We start from the raw sequence: 16,478 nt of genomic DNA, 5'->3' as shown, positions 1-16,478 counted from the left end.
TTAGGGCTCTTTCTTTTCCTGTTGATCAAGCTCCAATAACTTATTAAATTGCAAAACCTTAACGAGCCACCAAGCAATGAGAAAAGAAATATACATACATATATTTGTTCCATCTTACCATTTGTTATCGGCCTATTTCTCCGATAGATTATCATTCTATCTCTCAATTCTTTTGTGAATCTCTCGGTTTGCTTGTGAGGCCATGAGTACACACAAATAATAATATATGGTTATATATGTTTGTATTATATGAAGGGTTGAGATCAAAAAAAAAAAATATATGGAAAGCATAATTTTATCAAAGAGAAATTATTAGAATAAATTATTAAAAATCTTTCACCCTATTCCTGAATATTTTCATAAGACAACAAATGTTGTTATTTTCCAACTCCGTTGGAATGATCACCATGCTCAAACCTTTAAAGTTACATCCATACGTTTTTAATTTCTTCCCATATTTCAATTTATCAAAGCCATATATATATATATATATATATATATATTGATGTTGAAAAAAAAGAAAAAGAAAACTAATAATAATAAAACAAATAATTTATAGGAATGAATAAGTTTCTTATTTAGCTCATTTTATAGACATTAATAATGTGAAGAAAAAAAAAAAAAATCATTCATGATATCCATTGTAAGTGAGTGACAAGATTTTGTATTATCACAAATTATATGACTCCCAATATCATACAGTAATTGTGAATTTAAATTATGAGAAAATCATAAAACATGAGGATCAAATAATTAACATGTAAAAATAAAAAAAATACTTCAATAATTAAAGAGAAAATTTTCTCTCGTACCTAATTGATGATTAAAGTATAGAGTACATTTCCATTTCAGATAATATCTGTAGAGTTCTTTGAAATCCTGCAATGTTTAATTACTACCGGCAAAACAAACCCATGTTTAAGTTTCTAAAAGTTTGGGATTATTACACATACCTGGTGTTATGGACTATATTTATTACTTGATTGAGTTATAGTCATGATATTTAGAAAAAATAAAATTGATAAAAATGTTGAAATGGATATAAAAAAAATACTATATATGCCGAAACTACTCTTACAGAGGTACCACTCTTTGTCATCGGATATTATTTTTTGTGCTGCAAAAAAAAATAATATATGCATGTACAAAAAGTGATATATTTGTACATAAAAATGGTACCTATGCATAAAAATGGTATCTCGATACTTAAAACAAAAGTAGTAACTGAAAATATTAAAAGTAGTTTAAACAATAAATAATATTTTTTAATATTCACATCAATATTTTAGTCAATTTTATTTTTTTCGAATAACTTCGTCAAATGGTAAATATCTATTCGTCAAGCCCATGTATGTTGAATAAAAGTTTTAAGAGCATCTCTAATCAAATGCTAAAAGGGTTGTCATTTCTAAAATATAGCAAGGGGACTTCAAAAGGGGCTCTTCAATGCAAAGCTAAAAGGGCTGCCAATTTTTAACTTTGCCAAAAGTTTTGCCAATTGTAGCACAAGAAATAGCTACTTCTATTTCAGAGAGAGAGGCGGGGTTCAGAGGTATATATATATATGTATAAATATATTTAAAAAAGATCATAAAAAATTTCACCAAATATGATTTTATTTGCAAAACAAGAATTACAGACCTTGATTTTAGTTGATTTAGAAAAAAAAATTAAAACAAAACCCATACGTACAAGTTAGCAGTTGCACAAAGAGAGGGGGCAAGCTTGAGAGTTGAGAGACAGAGGTTGAAGCTTGCGAACGGAGATCCCGAACTGGAATAGTGAGTGATGGAAACTGAAAGATATGGGTTTTGAACTCTGATTCTTGTTGTAGTTTGCAGTTGCAGAGAAAGAGAGAGAGAGGGCAATTTCAGAGTTGAACGAGAATAAAGATGGAGGCGATTGGGGAGGCTGAAATGATTTGCCCTAAAAACTTATATGATGAGGAGGTTGAAATGATTTGCCCTATATATATATATATATATATATATATATATATATATATATATATATATATATATATATATATATTTAATAATAATATAATTAAATATATAGAATATACATATATTGTAACGACCCAGTCATTTGCCTTCCTTTCCTTTTTCCTGAAATTTTACGAATGAAATTTTTTCGTTTAATTTTCTTTTCTGAGCTCTGTTTCGTGCCGCTTAGTGTCATCTCGAGTGCTCGGAATTGGTTCCTGAGACTCTTTTCCGTGGATTGACAACTTCCTTTGAGGACCGAGTTATTTTCACATTTTTCGTTTTTCGACACTATCACTTTTCGTCATTTTCCCTATTTCGTCATTTTCCCTATTTCGTCTTTTCCCCGTTTTACACTTTGTTGGCGTAACCACACTTTTTGTGTTCGGAGTTGGTTTTTGACTTCATGTATCACCATCTTGAGTAGTTTCCACGAAATACGTATCTTTACTTTTGCAAGAAAGTACTCTGGTTGCTCCCAGTGTTTACAGAGGCATGGATGCAAAATTCTTTGAAATTATTTTCTTTTCTTGGGGTGTTTTTCGTAAATATCTTTTGAAGATATTTTATTTCAGGGGTTTTTAAGAAAATATTTTTGGAAGATATTTTTATTCTGGGCCATAAGTGCAGTTTTCACTTTTTGGAGGGGCCATTGTGCAATTAATGAAAGTTATTGCAAAATGTCTTGTTTGAGCCTGAATCCTCGTACAGGATTCATTTTCACATTTCGTCGAGTTGTGTACTCTTGGAATTTCCTCCTGATCGATGTTTTCCAGTTTCAGGGTTTCTGGCCCCAGTTTGTGCCAAACTTGTTTTGGGCATAACTTTCTTCTTGGGACTCGATTTTTGTCGCCGTTTCTTCCGTTGTTCATATTTTATCATTTTTAATCTTTTTTGTTCACAAAGTTTTGCCATTTGAGCGCGTTTGCTCAAATTTTACTTTTTCGAACCCGACGGGGCCCGTTCAAGGCACTTTTTGAGATTTCTATAAAAGGGGGGTGAGATATTTCATTTTTCATCTTCTCCCCTCTTCATGCACGACCTAGAGCTCCCATGGCAGCCCAAGGGGTGCTGCCATCTTCTCTCTCCTCTTTTGGTTCACTTTTCCTTAATGGAAAGTCTTCGGCCTTAACGTTTGTTGTTCCCCTCGCCGTGCTCTACCTTTCTCCCTTATTAGAATTCAGTTTTGACCATTTCTTAAGTTTGGTTTTGAGGTCAAGTTATGATTTTGATGGGGCTTTCATGGGGGTTATGTTCACGGTGTTGTCCCCGACAAAACCTAGTAGTTTCGTCAGATTCGGAGCCGTTCCATTTTGGTGGGCCTTTGGGATTTTCATCTCAAATTGAAGTAGGAGATGTTTTATGTTTAAATTCTTGTTATATAGCATGCTTGTGATGCTTATACTACTTGTTTGCATGATTAAATATAAAATTTAGAGATTTTATTATTTATTTTTCTTGTACAGGATCTAATTTTTCTGGTTGCTCATGACTTGGTTTAAACATGTAGCATGATTTTATATTGCCCCTTGATATGCTCATTGTCGTGTATTAAAATTGGAACATTTAAATAAGTATTAAAGATTTTATTTAATATTTATCTTAGGTGAAAGATTAATTCACATGACCTTAACTAGTTTAAAATCAATATGTGTTAGCATATTAAATTAGGCCTTAGCATGCTCTCCAACATTGTTGAATTTGAAAGTGATTGGAGGTGTTTTGAAAATTAGTAATTATTAATTAATTTGATTAATTAATTTGCCCCGAGTGCACTATTCACTCTATTTAAATTTCGACTTGATATTCTTGATTTACATGTCATATAGTTTCACATATATTTGATTTAGAATATTCGGTTAGGTTTTGAAACCTTTTATTTAATTAAATTCAATGTTTAAGATTTAATCCTCATGGTGATATACAACTTGGAATTGTATTGTGGCATGCTAAAAAATTAAGTTTTGGTATGGTTGTTCACATGTATTAAATTGGGATTTATTGCATGAGAATTGCAACTTTTGTTTTATATTTAACTTTAGTGAATGTTTAATTCGCATGGTCGTAAATTGAATGAAATAAACTTGTAATGTGATATTACATTAGTTCTTGACATGTTTTCCAACATAGGTTAATTTGAGAGCATTTGGTTAAGTTTGAAAATTAAGAGATTTTAATTAAAAGAATTAATTAAAATCTATTTTGTAGTCCAATTAGCTTAATAAATGTTTTAACTTGATATTTGTATTGGCCATGACTTGTTTACTAGTATATATTAATTTGGGACTATTAGAAGTTATTTTAGAATCTTGGTAATTAAATTAGCATGATTTAATTAAAGTTTTACTTTGTTGTTCCAATAACCTAATTGAGTTTTAGAATGAATATAGGTGATGACCATGCCATGTTCTTTAATATGTATTAATTTAAGGTTATTTGGAATTGAATTAGAATTTAGGGGATTTAATTATTTTTATTTAATTAAATTCTATCGAATTGAGCCATGGATTTAATTGTGTTTGAAAGTCGTTTCTATATCAAAATCCTGGACATGGACTTGTTGTATATTCATTTGGTTATGTTTTGAGCATTGGATAACATAGTTGCTATGTTTATACTCATGAGAATATGTTTTCCTTATTGAATATATTGTTGCCTTGTGTAATGATTTGCACATTTCGTATTTAACATCATTCATGCATAGCGTGTAATGAATTGCACACTGAAGATTCGACATTCATTACATTATATTAGTTGTGGACTTAAAGCATGTTTTGTATAGGTTTCCAAATTTAGTTGTGCTTAGTAGATAATTAATTATCTTGCATATTCCTGTTGATATATGCGTTGTTGTACAACTTGTTGATTTTGGAAACTTGGGGATGTCGTTGTTTGACTATGGCTAGGACGTGGTTCTAGAACGGGGGATAATCCCTCTATATGGTCTAGTGCGCACATGGGGAGGTTACCAATGGGCTAGTAACCCTAAAGTAACTATGTTGTCGGTCTGATCTGGCGTAACGTCCGATTATCCACTTTGTTTGACTTCGCATTTCATTTTTAAGTTGATAACTAGATGATGTTATAACTTGTTGTTTCTTATTTGTCGTTCCATTTTAAGTTACATGATGTTAACTTTGCGAAATTGTGCTTTATGCGTTGTATTGGAAGTCTCAATATTGGTTAAATTACATCGATATTAAAAATTGTGTTTTGACGTTCTAACATAGCTTAGGATTGATCATATTGATTCATTTAGAACTTAGACGTTAGGTGGCATGAACCACCACTGTTATTTTGTGCTTTAGATTCTAAGTTGATGGCGTTGAGAACTTATACCTTATTGCATTGTATAACATGCTCTTTTGTTGTTGAATTGCATGGATAATGTGATTCTTGTTAACTTGTATTCAAATATGCTTTTGTCATGTTATATGGATTACTCTAGACCTAGTTCAATTATATTGAAAATGCAATTCATGTTAATCTATGCTCAAGCATTCTTCTTGTCGTGTTCTTAGATTATCCTAACCATGATTCGTTTCATACACGTATGTATATCATGATTCTTGTTGCTTAGACTCTAAGGTAGCTTAGGATGCTCCCCGAGTCTCATTTGGACATAGACGTTAGGTGGCATGAGCCCCTTTAACATATTTCACCTTAAGGTGATAAATTTGTAAAATGCTAGGTCGATGCATGCTCATCTCCTACGAGTAGCTTTATTTTACTCACCCCTACGATACTGGGGCTTATTTCAGGTACGAAGACTTGGTTCGTGACGCCTAGCATTCCTTAGATGTCATATACCTTTCAAGTTTCCATTTTATGCAAATGTTAGCATGAAATGTCATTTTGTAGACTTATATGTCAAAATATGTATATTTGATTCCATGTATGTAATGTGTACTTAAGTACACTTCTTTTAATGTATTTGATATGTATGAGATGAGGCCGGAGGCCAATGACCATTATATTGTGTTTTATGTACTTTTTAACTTCGTAAAATATTGTGAAAATCTTGAAAAATTGCAAGTCATTGCTTCACCATGGTTGCATCAGGTGTGGGAATTCCATTTTTATTCTTTCATAGGGTCTTATTAATCATGTTTGAAGTGTGGCCAAGGGCTAAACGGTCATTTGATCCCGTTTTGTATTTTTGGATTTCGAGTTTTCATTCCAAGTTCCATTTTTGCCTTTTTGCCCGTTGGAGGGTTGGATTTTGTATCAGTGGTATTTTTAAGTCGTAGACCATTGTAACATGTCTAAATAGGTAAGTTATGTTTGCGTGCATGGTCGTTTCCGGGCAAAACCTTAGCGTTTGTGTTTTGAGCCTCTTGTGAATTCATTTCGCATTTTTTTTGCATATTCTGATCTAAGGGCATTATGGACCTTTCACGATGGTTTTATTTTCTTCTTTCAATATGGTTGAATAGAAAACATGATTTTAGGGGAGGTTTCTTCTTCGTGTTTTTCCAGAAAATGTCGTCTTGGTACCGGAAATCCCTCGTGAAGTTTCAGCTTCTAGTTTTCATTTAGCAGCTTTATAACCATCTTCTTCAGTTCTGATCTAGGGGCATTTTGGGGATTTCACAGTGAGTTTTTTTTTTATTCCGTCTGCGATGTCGGGTAGAGAACTAGATTTTAGGGGGGTTTCTTCTTCGTGTTTTTCCAAAAAAATTCATTTAGGCCTCCAAATTCAGCCTCTGTTTTGGTTTTCTTTTAAAAAAAACACATAGCAGCTTTTGGGCTGCCAGCAGCCATGTGTGCGCCCAGCGCGCGGCGTGCATGGGCGTGCATGGTGGGCTGTCATGGCCCCCTCGTTGGGCCGCCGTGACGTCATTTCTTCTTTTGGGCGTTTCTCCTTCGTCCGGACTCCGATTCAAGTGAATTTTTTTTTTTAACTTGACTAATTTTTCGCTGTCTTTCCAACGGTGTGCTCAGTTGCACCCGGTTCTTCTTGGATAATTACCAATTTACCCTTTTTTCCTTAAGTGCTCGTTTTTCTTCGTTATGCCGTTTTTCCTTCATCCGGATTCCGAATCATGCGATTCTTTAGTCCATCTTGATTAGTTTTTCGTTATCCTTCTAGCGGTGTGCTCGGTGGCACCCGAATCTACAGTTTTCAGAAATGACTATTTTGCCCATGGGGGTTTATTTGTCATATTTTCGATCTTTTGCTTCCGCATCAGTTCTTGTTGAGTTTCACGACCTCATGGAAGGTTACTTTGACTTCTTAGAGTCTTGTTTTCTGTTTTTGCTTTTGCATTCGGATCTGTTATCGGATCATCCTTACGGTTCATCACAGGACACGCTGGCCTAAAAATCAGGGTCGTCACATATATATATATATAATATATAAATTTCCAAAAAAGAAAAAATATATATATAAAATTTTTTATATAATAATATAATTAAATATATAAATTTATATATATATATATATATATATATATATATATATATTTGGGTCTTTTTTGATTAGATATTTTAGATATTTGATTCTTTTTAATTAAGTTTAATTTAAGTTTCTTTTTAATATTTACAACTTGACTTGAAATGTGCCTAATATTAACATTTCCTGATCTAAATATAAATGGGGGAATGGTAGTTAAAAAAAAATAGTGATTATGTCAAAAAATAGCATTTTGTATAAAATGTATCATTAGAGCAGAATTGCTAAAATGTAACATTTTAATACTGTAACACTGTTAAAATATTAAATTTGACATCAGAATTTAATATTTTAGCATTGAAAATGCTCTAACAGGCAAAATGAGAGGCTCAAAATTAATTCGCGGACGCGTGTTATTATAGCTTGTGGCGCTTGAATCCCACACTCAATACACTCTATCTGTTGTGAAATGACCATTATATCCCTACTCTGCATCTTTCAATTTTCCAATATACTCTATCTTTTCTGAAATGACCTTTATACCCCTTACTCTGCAACTTCGCATATTCCATTGTTGAATCAACTCACGGACTCTTCACCGAAACAGAGAATTATTCTCTCTCAAAGAATCTTCCCAAGCACCATTTTCTATCTCTTCCCTGTCGCACAAGCCTCATCTCTTTCTCTTGTCTCGCTTACAAACCTTAAAAATCAAACCCGGCAAAGCTTAACAACAAAAATGGCGAATCTTCACGTTCCAAACGAATTGATTTCATTTCCATTCTCTGATTTACCAGAAGACGTCCAGGTCTGTATCCTCTCCTTCCTCACCCCCTCCGAGATCGCTTCATTCGCCTGCACATCGAAACGTTCATCATCGCTGTGCCAAAACGACGGCGAGCTCTGGTTCTCCATGTGCGACCGCCGATGGGGCTCCAGTACCCAGATCGACAAATGGGGCAACGGAAAAATCACATACAAACAGCTCTACAAAACCCTAGCCGAGTACGAGAATTTGATCGGTTTCTGGCGCCGCAGCGGCAACACCGGCGTCAATTCGCCGCCTCTCGTCTTCTTCGAATGGGGTCCGTCCTTCATCACTGGCTCGAGGGTTTCGCCGTCAAAGGCTGGCTCGTATCGGGTCATGAAGGCTCCGTTTTTGTGGATTAGTGTCGCTTCAAACGGCGAGCCTGTCAATTTTCTTGATCCCGAGTGTCGGTTCGAATTATCCGACGATTTGATCAATTCCGGTGATCTGATTCGGGTCAATATTGGGTTTATGGGGAAGAGTCACGTTGTTGTGGAGGAACATCTGAGCTTTGCGTATTCGAATTCACCCATGGGAAGGAATATTGGGTTTGGGAGAGTGTCCAGCTTGGGAAATGTGGTTGGAGAAGAGTATGGAGTCGTGGAGGATGTGGTAGGGGCACAGAGTGGGTCACTGGGAACCTCACCGGATCGGTTGATGTCGGAGATTTACCAGTACTTCGCAAACCGGACGAATCCCGGGGGAGATAGGGCGTCAAGGAAGCAGAGGAAGAGAGAGAAGGAGAGGCAGGGGAGGAGGAAATGGGAGCCGGAGCATTTTGTGAAGATTGTCAATTGTTCTCCCACGGCATTGCGGCCATTGCAGGGTTTGTGGAAGGTAGTGCTCATATACTCTTTTTGTTTATATATATCTTATTGAAGTCATAAATTTTGTGTCTTGCTGTGCACTTGTATGAAGATTGTTGCAAAGTTGTGATTTTTCAGTGCATTTTCCTCACATTTTGTGCATGTTTACTTAGAAGTATTCCTTCTCTTGTCAGTTAAGCAGTGAACTTGGTAATTAGTTTAGACTGGTTAAAATGTTCTACATGTTCAATGTATAAGCAGACTCCAGAATAGAAGCATGGGGATAATGATTTAATGATATCTAAGACTCTTAGTAGCTGGAATAGAGTGATACCTCGGGGCCAAACACCTGTAACTCTATACATGTATCTTTTCTTTTTTTTTTTTGCATAGGTGCAATTAGGATTTTTGAAGTGTGTGGATTAGTTCAAATTTCTTCCAAGTACTGATAGATTTACTAATGTAGAAAGGTGAACTGTATTGAGTAGTTTACTGAGATTCAAAAGTAGTTAAGACTCTTGAAATTAAAAAAAAAAAAAGGAGATGAAGAGAGAAACTTCAATACATCAAGTAGTAATGAAATATCATATATGGTTTTAAATGCATGACATACCATTAACATTCTTCTTCAACTGCATCAATTGTGCAAGAGTAGGACTTTTCACTTACCGAGCAGTAGCTGTCCAGGCTATTATGCGCTTTAAGTAAAGGCTGCTCTTGTATCCTTCCTAGCTGATCCAGTTCTGCTGCCATTTCTTTCATATTGTGCCTTTTCCTTGCATTCAGTTTTAGGCATCTTTTTTCAAGAGTAGCAACAGCTTGAATATCCTCTTCCTTACCATCCAGAATTTCAAATATATGGTTCTGTTTCATTGATGATAAAAAAATTAAGTACAAGACCTCCATTAGATATATTAGAAGAGAACTTTTTCCTGGTTAGTAGTTCAGCAAGAACAATGCCAAAGGCATAAGCATCTGTTATCATTGACTTGCCTTGTTGAAAGTACTTAGCATCCAAGTAAACCAAATTTGCCCCCACCAATGTTGTTAAGTGAGTCTTATTAAGAGGTACTGTTCTTGAAAGTCCAAAATCAGACACTACAGCCCTATAATTTTCGTCCAGTAATATGTTGCTAGACTAGATATCCCTGTGAAAGATAGATGTTTTCTCCCATAATTCTCAATCAAGTATTCTAGGACATCGTAAAAGCATGACCCTCATTGTGAAGATGGTGGGACAAGGTGCCTTTCGAGATTTATTGATATACTAGTAGTGGAACTTCAGTCTTTAAGTAGCAACCTAACAATTTTACAATATTCTTGTGAATTGTGCTAGAAAGGATAATAAATTCATTAATGAACTGTCCAATTTGATTTTCACCAACTATGTTAGACTTCTTAACAACCACTATGTTTCCATCTGATGGCATTCCTTGTAAACAGTACCAATTCCTCCTCTGCCTAGGATTCGACTTCTGTTAAAATTGTCTTTTGCCTTCTCCAACTCTTCTGTTGTGAAGACTTTTGTATGCACAACACTTTCTTTACTCGAAGAGATTTGTTGTTGCAACAACAAACTTCCATTCCTCTTCTTCTATAAAGACTTTCTCTTCGAGTAACGGAAGTGTTGTGCATGAAAGAGTTGGAGAAGGCAACATAAAATTATAACAAAAGTCATCCTCGGCAGAGGATGAATGGTACAGTTTACAAGGGAATGTTATCGGATGGAAACATAGTGGCTATTAAGAAGTCTAAATAGTTGATGAAAATCAAATTGGTGAGTTCATTAACGAATTATTATCCTTTCTCACATAATTCACAGGAATATTATAAAATTGTTAGGTTGATGCTTAGAGACTAAAGTTCTAGTACTAGTATATGAATACGTCTCGAATGGCGCCTTGTCCCACGTTATTTATAATGAGGGCCATGCTTCAACAATGTCCTGGAATACTAGATTGAGAATTGCAGGAGCACTTGCCTATTTGCACTCGTATGCTTCTACATCTATCTTTCACAGGGATATCAAGTCTGGCAACATATTAGTATATTCTGGACGAAAATTACGGGGCTGTAGTGGCTGATTTTGGACTTTCAAGGTCAGTACCCCTTCATAAGACTCACTTGACAGCATTGGTGGGGGCACATTTAGTTACTCGGATCCTGAGTACTTTCATCAGGGCAACTCACTGATAAAAGTGATGTTTATGCCTTTGGCGGCGTTGTTGCTGAACTCCTAACCAGGAAAAAAGGCCGTCTATTCTAATATATCCGTTGAAGGTCTTGTACTTAATTTTCGATCAACAATGAAACTGAATTGCTTTTTTGATAGAGATGGTAGTTGTGAATGATGACAAGGAAGAAGAGATTCAAGTTGTTGCTACTCTTGCAAAAAGATGCCTAAAACTGAATGCAAGGAAAAGGCCAAATGAAAGAAATAACAGCAGAATTGGATCAGCTAAGAAGGATACAAGAGCAGCCTTTACTTAAGCAGAATAGCCTGGACAGCTACTGCTCGGTAAGTGAAAGGTCATACTCTTGCACAATTGATGCAGTTGAAGAAGAATGTAAATGATATGTCATGATAGATTTACTTGATGCAGTGCCAATTTGTGAACTGAGATTGGGAGTGGCACCCTGTATCAAAGCATCAAGGTTACTAGGTGGTGTTGCTGTAATTTTATCGTTTCTTCCCAAATAAAAGAAATGTAACTCCTCTTTCTATACTTTTTTACTGTTGCAAGACATGATATTTATTTCGACTTTTATGAGAGTAGAAAAAGCTGTCACGTGCTTTATCAATCTCACTGTAAGATATCACCTTAGCTTTGCAGCAATTTCCTCTACATATAAGGGAACTCATTTTTATTATTATTTGGTTTAAACTAAAGAAGTGCTACTTTAAATTGGTTCTCATGATAATTTTGAGTGCCTGATAAACAAATTTATACTTGCTAATTTGCTAACCCCCTAGGACAATTTGAGAAACTGCATAATGAGTTACCCATGGAATCATATGGCCAGCGAAATTACATGATTTTTACTGGTCTCTCAGTTGTTAGTGGCTATGATTATTTTAATCTTTTCTTCTTTATTTGTATAATTGTATCCTAGTAATGGTGTTGGATACGGAAGGGCCCTTTATTACTGCTCAATATGATAGTCTCTCCTGCTTCCAACTGCAGGGTATTTGTGATGACATGAACTTGGATTTTTATCTTGTGGCATATGATGACATTGGGGGCATTGCATGCCGAAGGGTTGGTGATTCGTCTACACCTTTCTCTGGATATTCTCCAGTGTTTTGGACGTCAAACACTAAATTCATTGAGTCTCCATTTTCTTTCGAAGAAGAAAATTTATATGATAGTCGCAAACATCTTCGATCTCTTGCTGCAGCAGATCACATTCAAAGGCAAACCTCTTGGACAGAAAATGAAGCGGTCTCACGCATTCTTTATATCAATTCAAGTTATGACCTGGTACTTCCAGATTTGGTAGGAACTTCTAACCCTCGGCATGTAGAAGGAAGGATATGGCAATATAGGGATGGGACATTTGGGTTTGGGTTTATTCGGGACAATTACATTATAGACCTGAAGCATATTGCTCAAAATGGTTGTCTTCTTGATTCAGCGAAACTTTGTAGTGATTGAAATCCTTACTTAGGATCATTTATGTACAAAAGGGTTTGTATTCGGAAGCCATTAATGCATTCTGGCACCACTGTAACATATTTATCGTCAATACAATAATGTCAATTTGTTAATAATATCTGTGCATATTGTTCTTTACAGGATGAGTCAGTGTTGATCATAATATTTGAATTTTAAGATGTGAAACTGCAGAATTTTACTTTAATTTGCCCCAAAATTTCAAGGATCATTGATGATGGTGTCACTTGTCAGTTTTAGCGTCCTCTGAAATGATATGCACTTTTTTTTTTTTACCCTTTTCCGAGTGGATAAATAATTTTTGCGGGCATATACAGCATCAAGTGTAGGGTCCTGTAGGCATATTTAACCAGCAACTGAAAGTTGTGTGATTGCTTCAGCTGGACATCATCCAGCTGTATACAGAATGATGATGTTTAGTTTTCTTATGTCCTGTGCAGTTGAAGGTTTACCGTTTACATGCAGGTCCTGTATAAGCTTTATCTTGGTGAAGCTTTTCTGACAAGAGTGCCCACTTATGAAATCAGGTTATTGTCCTACTAAAAATCCCTCCGGTTGCAGACTATGTTGAATTTCATTTGTAGGCCACTGCTTTGAGTACTCATGCCGGATTCAACAGTTCTAATAGCAGCTAGATCTAGTAATTATTTTTTCGCATCTGGTAAGGGGGAGAATGTATATACATCACTTAAGCTACTGTTTGGTTATCTTAGCACACTGGAGATCACTTTTACTTGCTTAGAATCCCTTAATTTGCAACTGATTTGAACTTTGAACCATATTATTATTTTTTCCTATCTTGAAATTCTCTTGTGCTGACCTTCTATATCCAATTAGGATGCCTCTTTTGACTATGTCATGATCCAGAGTGTGTGCATAGTGATACTGATACATACAGTACCTTTTCTAACAAGTTTTCGTGGAAAATGTTCGGTTTCTGATCTGCCTGTGAGAGAGTCAACAACACAGAGAACAGGGAATGTTCTCTTGGGGGGAGGAAGTCTGAAAGATCTTCAAAAAAGCCTGTTCAGATTTATGATTTCATTTCATCTTTGATATCTATATTTGTAAACATAGAAAGACAACACTGTACACACATTATTAGTAGCTTTCAAGAGTGCAATAAGAATTCATGTACCAAAAAGAACATAACTCCTGTTATACCAAGAATGAAACTAGTTTTGTTATCTCACCTGAGCATCCACTTTCCACAATCTCACAAGAGCAACAAAAATAACACACATTGTCACACACATCAACCGGAAACAATAAGATTTCCGTTTATTGTTGTAAGCATAAAGCTATTGTCAACAGCAGGGCAGAGGTGGACCATAAAAGGAATTGCATCAATATGGACTGCGGAAAACACAAGATAATGCAGGAAGTGAAAGGGCAAATAATTCGTTCACTGGATTATGTCTCAGCAGCAACTTCTGTGACTTTGGCTTTCTCATTCACTGTATCCCTCTCGTTGTCGCCTTCAAGCTGGCTTAAGTTGCCTTTCTCTTTGATGAGTTGGGTGTGGTGATGCTTGCAGTAAAGTCGGCCCTCATGCGCGATATAGTTGGATGGGCTGATCACACACCCTCCATGGGTGCATTTGAAGCAGCTCTTGTGGTACGCAATTCCATTCACAGTAACCTTTAAACAAAACAGTATAATATTGGTATACTTTTTCAGTATCGTACACTGTTTAACAAGTATTAATATCAACTTTGAATTGTAAATGCATTTTATAGAACAAGAAATGGGCTCGTTTGGTTTAGTTTCTGAGAACAATTTTATGATTTCTGGGAATTGAAAATCAGAAAACCTCGGTTCAAAAAATTGTTTTTAAAACAATTTTATGTTTTCTAAGTTGTTGAGAACTGTTCTTAGAAAAGTGAACCAAACATGTCGGAATGTTTCTATGCGTTTGTTGTATGTTAAAGTAGAAGTCTTTGGTTGTCACCTTTTCAGTAGGATAGACAGTATTCTTACAGCCGAGACATTTTTCTCTTGTTCCCCCAAACTTGCTAGAGACCTTTTGTTTCTGCTCATAACAGAATCAAGCTCATTAGCACGTATTAGAAAAACTTTCGTTATACATCGTTAAGCACTTGGATTTCAGGGGAAGTACCTCACTGTCAATGGGTTTTTCCGGTTTCACAATTTTAGGTGTTCCTGGATGTGATTGAACAGGCAAGACATGAGCTTGATTTGGTGATCATGCTATATCGAATACGATATAAAACCTTTTAAAAAAATTCATTACCTTCGAAGCTTTTGTCCAGACTTCCAGTTCTTTTGAAGAGCTGATCGAAGTGTGGCCTGCAGTACAGAACCCCTTCAAAGGAATTGTAGTTGCCAAGCTGCAAATAAGAACCATCTGTCACTGGATTTGTATATATTAGCCGATACAGTCTCGGTTATATATATGAGTATTTTTATAAAAACAAACTGGTAAGTTTGATGAATAGAGAGATTCAAAGGCCTAGAGAAGCATGATCATGTCATCAATTTAAATTGTTCAATTGCAAACCTTCAGTTCTGGCATCGAAAACTGATACAACACAATCTCAACCCCAAAGCCGATCAGATCGGAACAAATCACAGCGAAATTAGCAAAAAAAATACAGTTGTGGTACACCTACTTCTGTTTCCAAAAAGTGAAATTGAGGATTTATTGATTCCTACAAATGTGAACTTAGCTAATTGACATGTTTGCAGTAATTTGTAGAGTTATCTATCTAATTGGATAGTTTACAATTCTATTGTATCAAATTTGGGGCAAAAGTTGTACATGTTCTTGTTTTCAGTGATGAGTTTATTCTGATTGGTGACACTTCAAGTGATGATTTTGTTCAACACAATCACAACAACAATACTGGATTTGAACCATGAATTGGTATATTGGAACTCAGATCAAATAATGCATATCAAAGTAACCAATCTGTTAGATCAAACAACATTGAGATGAACAATTCTGATTTAGTCTCCACACACACACACACACACACACACACACACACTGACACACACATACCTTGAGGGTGCCTTTGCAGTGATGGCATCTGAAGCAGGCCTTGTGGTAGATGCGGTTATCAGCAGTGAGCTTGTCCACCAGATACACAGTCTTGTCACACGCCATGCATTTCTGGGTTGTTCCTGCAAATGCCATTTTTTTTTTTTTTTGCTTCCTTCCAAACTCTCAATCTGAGTCACAGAATTCAACAAATCTCAAATATGTGACTATTTTTTTTTGCAGTTTCTTTCGTGCTAACAAAGAAACCAACAATTTGAGAGAGAAGAAGATTGGGAGGAGATAAAATGGTGGGAGAGGTTGCAAGGGGCTGCGGAGACCAAAATAAGAGTTGTAGATAATTAAAGGGAATGGCCATTTTGTCAAATCATTTTGTCCCACTATAAAGCACTTACCAACCTTTGCCAGATCTTCTTTTATTTTTTCTGCCCTCTCTGTGATCTTTCCATTAATATACATACATACATGTATATGTATGTATGTATATGTATAAACACACACATACAGTGCCCCCTAAAATTTAGTTATTTTTTATTTTATTTGTACTTTTACAAGAAAATTTCTATATAATGCTCTCTTAAAATTTTTAATTTTTAAAATTATCTTCAAAAATTTCTATATAATGTCCCTTGAGCAGTGTGTGCCCGGGGCACATGCCCCCTAGCCTAGCTCCCAAAGTATAAAATTTAGTTATTTTTTATTTTATTTATACATTTATAAGAAAATTTCAAAATTTAAATTTCTGAAACTATCTCTTAAAGGATTCTTTCTTTTCTCTGTTGCTCTTA

The 16,478-nt window shown here is 35.3% G+C and overlaps 2 protein-coding genes across 2 annotated transcripts; one reads left to right on the top strand and one right to left on the bottom strand.

Annotated features, from left to right (window-relative positions):
- The first annotated feature begins 7,938 nt into the window (after window positions 1-7,938).
- On the top strand, window positions 7,939-12,788 carry LOC132274025 (F-box protein At3g12350-like). Its single transcript, XM_059775169.1, has 2 exons — window positions 7,939-9,025; window positions 12,180-12,788. Exons 1-2 carry the CDS (start codon window positions 8,120-8,122, stop codon window positions 12,648-12,650), a joined length of 1,377 nt encoding a protein of 458 aa, XP_059631152.1. The 5' UTR covers window positions 7,939-8,119; the 3' UTR covers window positions 12,651-12,788.
- A 1,015-nt stretch (window positions 12,789-13,803) lies between these two features.
- LOC132274024 (LIM domain-containing protein WLIM1-like) lies at window positions 13,804-16,067 on the bottom strand. Its single transcript, XM_059775168.1, has 5 exons — window positions 15,694-16,067; window positions 14,923-15,019; window positions 14,788-14,831; window positions 14,620-14,700; window positions 13,804-14,309 (listed from the first exon to the last, which is right to left on the bottom strand). The coding sequence occupies exons 1-5, from the start codon at window positions 15,826-15,828 to the stop codon at window positions 14,082-14,084; spliced, it is 585 nt and encodes a 194-aa protein (XP_059631151.1). The 5' UTR covers window positions 15,829-16,067; the 3' UTR covers window positions 13,804-14,081.
- Between the last annotated feature and the right edge of the window lie 411 nt (window positions 16,068-16,478).

The sequence above is a fragment of the Cornus florida genome, unplaced genomic scaffold (genome assembly GCF_030987335.1).
Source record: "Cornus florida cultivar Cherokee Brave unplaced genomic scaffold, ASM3098733v1 CherokeeBrave_3.0.0_Hap2_Chr09, whole genome shotgun sequence".
NCBI classification, from domain to species: domain Eukaryota; kingdom Viridiplantae; phylum Streptophyta; class Magnoliopsida; order Cornales; family Cornaceae; genus Cornus; species Cornus florida.
This window is presented reverse-complemented; position numbering and strand designations above follow the sequence as displayed.

What these genes read in the sequence shown, in the direction of transcription:
- LOC132274024 (XM_059775168.1), bottom strand. Translation starts at nt 15,828, where the DNA reads ATGGCATTTGCAGGAACAACCCAGAAATGCATGGCGTGTGACAAGACT. An exon ending in AAAAACCCATTGACAGTGAG is followed by an intron (nt 14,701 to 14,787) that starts GTACTTCCCCTG and finishes TGTTATGAGCAG; the next exon opens with AAACAAAAGGTCTCTAGCAA. An exon ending in CTGTCTATCCTACTGAAAAG is followed by an intron (nt 14,310 to 14,619) that starts GTGACAACCAAA and finishes TTTTGTTTAAAG; the next exon opens with GTTACTGTGAATGGAATTGC.
- LOC132274025 (XM_059775169.1), top strand. Translation starts at nt 8,120, where the DNA reads ATGGCGAATCTTCACGTTCCAAACGAATTGATTTCATTTCCATTCTCT. An exon ending in CATTGCAGGGTTTGTGGAAG is followed by an intron (nt 9,026 to 12,179) that starts GTAGTGCTCATA and finishes TTCCAACTGCAG; the next exon opens with GGTATTTGTGATGACATGAA.